The sequence below is a fragment of the Rhipicephalus sanguineus genome, chromosome 1 (assembly GCF_013339695.2).
Source record: "Rhipicephalus sanguineus isolate Rsan-2018 chromosome 1, BIME_Rsan_1.4, whole genome shotgun sequence".
NCBI classification, from domain to species: Eukaryota; Metazoa; Arthropoda; class Arachnida; order Ixodida; family Ixodidae; genus Rhipicephalus; species Rhipicephalus sanguineus.
The window spans coordinates 270096165-270099179 of record NC_051176.1 but is presented as its reverse complement, the minus strand read 5'-3'; the positions used below and the strand labels follow the sequence as shown (position 1 = coordinate 270099179).

The 3015-nt window shown below is 49.0% G+C and overlaps 1 protein-coding gene across 1 annotated transcript; it reads left to right on the top strand.

The window, feature by feature from the left end:
• The first annotated feature begins 1199 nt into the window (after nt 1–1199).
• On the top strand, nt 1200–2072 carry LOC119382819 (cullin-3). The gene has a single exon (XM_037650683.1). It carries the CDS (start codon nt 1200–1202, stop codon nt 2070–2072), a length of 873 nt encoding a protein of 290 aa, XP_037506611.1.
• The last annotated feature ends 943 nt before the right edge of the window (nt 2073–3015 follow it).

The window sequence follows — 3015 nt, the reverse complement described above, 5'->3', positions numbered from 1 at the left end:
TAACTGTTATCAATCGAGCCCGCTGCACAGACAACGCTACACTAAAACACGGCTTCACGCGGCACAGCTGATGTTCCTGCAGCGCGTAGGTTGGTAGGTTGGCTTAGGTTGGTAGATTAAAACTGATTACTACCGTCAAATATAGCGAGCGTCTCAGGGTCTGGCAACGTTCGTTTTGTTCCATCATGGCGGAACCCATGCGGTTATAGGTTTCAATGCACGGGCCCTATGGGGAGCTTTTCCTCTAGAGTCAGTATATTGACTCTATGACCAGGTGAGTTGCCTCCGATCCTCGAGGCAGTGCGAAACTACTCTAGGTGCACAAAGCTCTCGGAGGATAAGTACATCTAGGGAGCCTACATGACCGTCCGTTCATGTAGGCTCCCTAATACATCGACTGAGAAGAAAAGGAAGATGTCTTTCGCCTTCGAGTCGTCTTCGGTGAATGCACAAGGGACCCGGTGATTTTATTTATTACTATTATTTGCAATAAAAGCTTTGTTCTTTTTATACATTCTATCGTGCACTTAAGTTACTCTATGTTTCATATAAATTCTCAAAGCCACTCAATTCTTAGCCGATTCCCTGCAGTGGGTGTGACCATCAGCTAACAGGCCAACAAGAAAAAGAGCAAGCTCGACGCCATGGCCTGGCGTTCCAGCAAGAAGAACGCCAAGATAGTGGGCATCCTGAGACCTGTACGGCAGGCGGACGACCGCCGCACTGAGTACCTCTGGCGAGCGTTGCGGACAGCTTTCGACGAGATACAGGATAAGAAAAGCACCAGCCAAAGTTTCAACGAGCTGTATGCACACGCATACGCCATGGTGACTCGGAACGAAGGGGAGCGTCTCTACCGCGGACTGTGCAAAGCCGTGACGCAGCACCTCACCAACAAAGTACTCCCCGTCGTGTTGGCTAAAGTCGAGGACGACTTCTTGCAGACGCTCAACAAGGCCTGGGATGACCACCAGATAAGCATGACATTAATTAACGACATCGTAAAGTGCATGGACCGCGTATACGCGCCTCAGAGCAACGCTGACAGCGTGCAAAAAATGGGCGCGTTGCTCTTCCGCGATAAAGTGGCGCGTTACGCCGACGTGCGCGACCACCTCCGCGAAACCATGCTCGGCTTGGTAAAGACGGAACGCGAAGGCAAACAAGTCGACAGGCTTTCTTTGAAGAAAACGTGCGAAATGTTGCTAGTCCTGGGACTCAACTCGAGGTCAGTCTACGAGGAAGACTTCGAGAAGCCCTTTCTAGCCGAGTCGGCGCAGTTCTACGCTCTAAGGAGGCAAGATTACATCAAATCGAAGAAGGTTTTCGAGTACGTCGCCCAAGTAGAGCAGCATATCTACGAAGAGTCAGAGCGGGCGAAACACTGCCTCGACGAGTCCACCGTGGTTCCAATCGTGCAGGTCGTAAAAAAAGAGCTCGTCGGAAAGTATATGAAGGCTATCGTGGACATCGAGGACTCGGGTGTCCGGCATATGCTCAAGAACCAGATGACGGAGGACCTGGCCCGATTATTCCAGCGCCTCAAATACATTGAGGGTGGTGTCGAAGCGTTGCTCGATTGTGTCAGTAAGCATATGCGCAGTCTAGGGAGATTTGTCGTGATCAAGCACGAAGACTCGGTCAGCCTAATACCGAAAGTGATGGACCTGAGAGACCGCTTTGACGACTTTCTACAGCGCTCTTTCAACAATGAGCAACTGGTCAGGCAGAGAATGGCCACCGACTTTGAGTTCATACTCAACTTCCCCAGCTTTACGCGCAAACTGCCCATGCATCTGTCTGTGTTTGTAGATGACATGATGCGACAAGGGGTTAGGAAAATGACAAGGCAGGAGTTTGACGATTTGCTGGACAAAATTATCGAGATATTTCGGTTCATGCAGGAGAAAGAACTTTTCAAGTGCTGTTATAAGCAGCATCTGGCCAACCGGCTGCTGTTCCACAAGAGCGGCTCACACGCAGCTGAGAGAACAATGGTCGCCAAGCTCAGGAGTGAGTCATGTGTTCACCTCCAGGATGGAAGCCATGTTAAGGGACATGCGTATCTCTAATGAAATGATGCGGCAATTCAAGGAAGCTTACGGAAACGATTTGGACGGAGTAGACATAAATGTGCGCTTGCTTACGACGGGCTTCTTGCACGCAGCAATGAAATATTTCCGACGCCTCGTGGAGTGTTTTTCAAACATTCCGATGGTTCTAATTGGCGAAGCACGACGGCCAACAACTCAACCTACAGCCATAAATCAGCTGGGCACCCATGAACACCGTGTTCTACGGGCCGGTAAAGAAGGAGCCATCTACGTCCCATACGGCGAGCACATCGTCCGGCAAGCTTCAGTCGCGAATCTACACCCTCCAGGTGACGATGTACCAGACATCCGTGCTGATGATGTTCATGAGACACGACGTGATATTCTGCGAAGATATCGCCGTCGAGACGAACATCCCTGAAACAAGCCTGGTTCATGCACAGAATTCATTGAGGACGGGCAAAGCCCCCGAGACAGTTCTTACCGAGAGGCCCTCTTCAAACGAGATTAAGAGCGACCACACTTCTGCCGTTAACGACGCTTTCACGTCTGGTATTGAGAAAGTCAAAAGTGATTCAACGCCAAGTAAAAGGAATACTAAGCATGCGTTCAACTATTTCATTCATGCTTAACGAGCCTATATGTTCACACTCACATGAAATACATAAAGAGGACGCAAGAATGTTAAGCAGGAGATCATTTGGTTGGGTAAATCCTACATAGGGAAAGGACAACAAGAAACTAGAAAAATGATAGAAAGGCTCGGAGCAGGCGATGGCTGCATCTGCTTCAAGCAAGTATAAGCCTTCGTCCGTAGAACTTGTTTACATTAACGCGCTAACGTTAAAGAGTAGAGTAGAGTAGGGTAGATCCTAGAAACTCTGGCACACACCCACGCTGGGAGATTGGCCAAGAACCGGATAGTTTTTAAAATATAATTCTTAAATTAAAGCTTAAAATT

What these genes read in the sequence shown, in the direction of transcription:
- LOC119382819 (XM_037650683.1), top strand. Translation starts at nt 1,200, where the DNA reads ATGTTGCTAGTCCTGGGACTCAACTCGAGGTCAGTCTACGAGGAAGAC.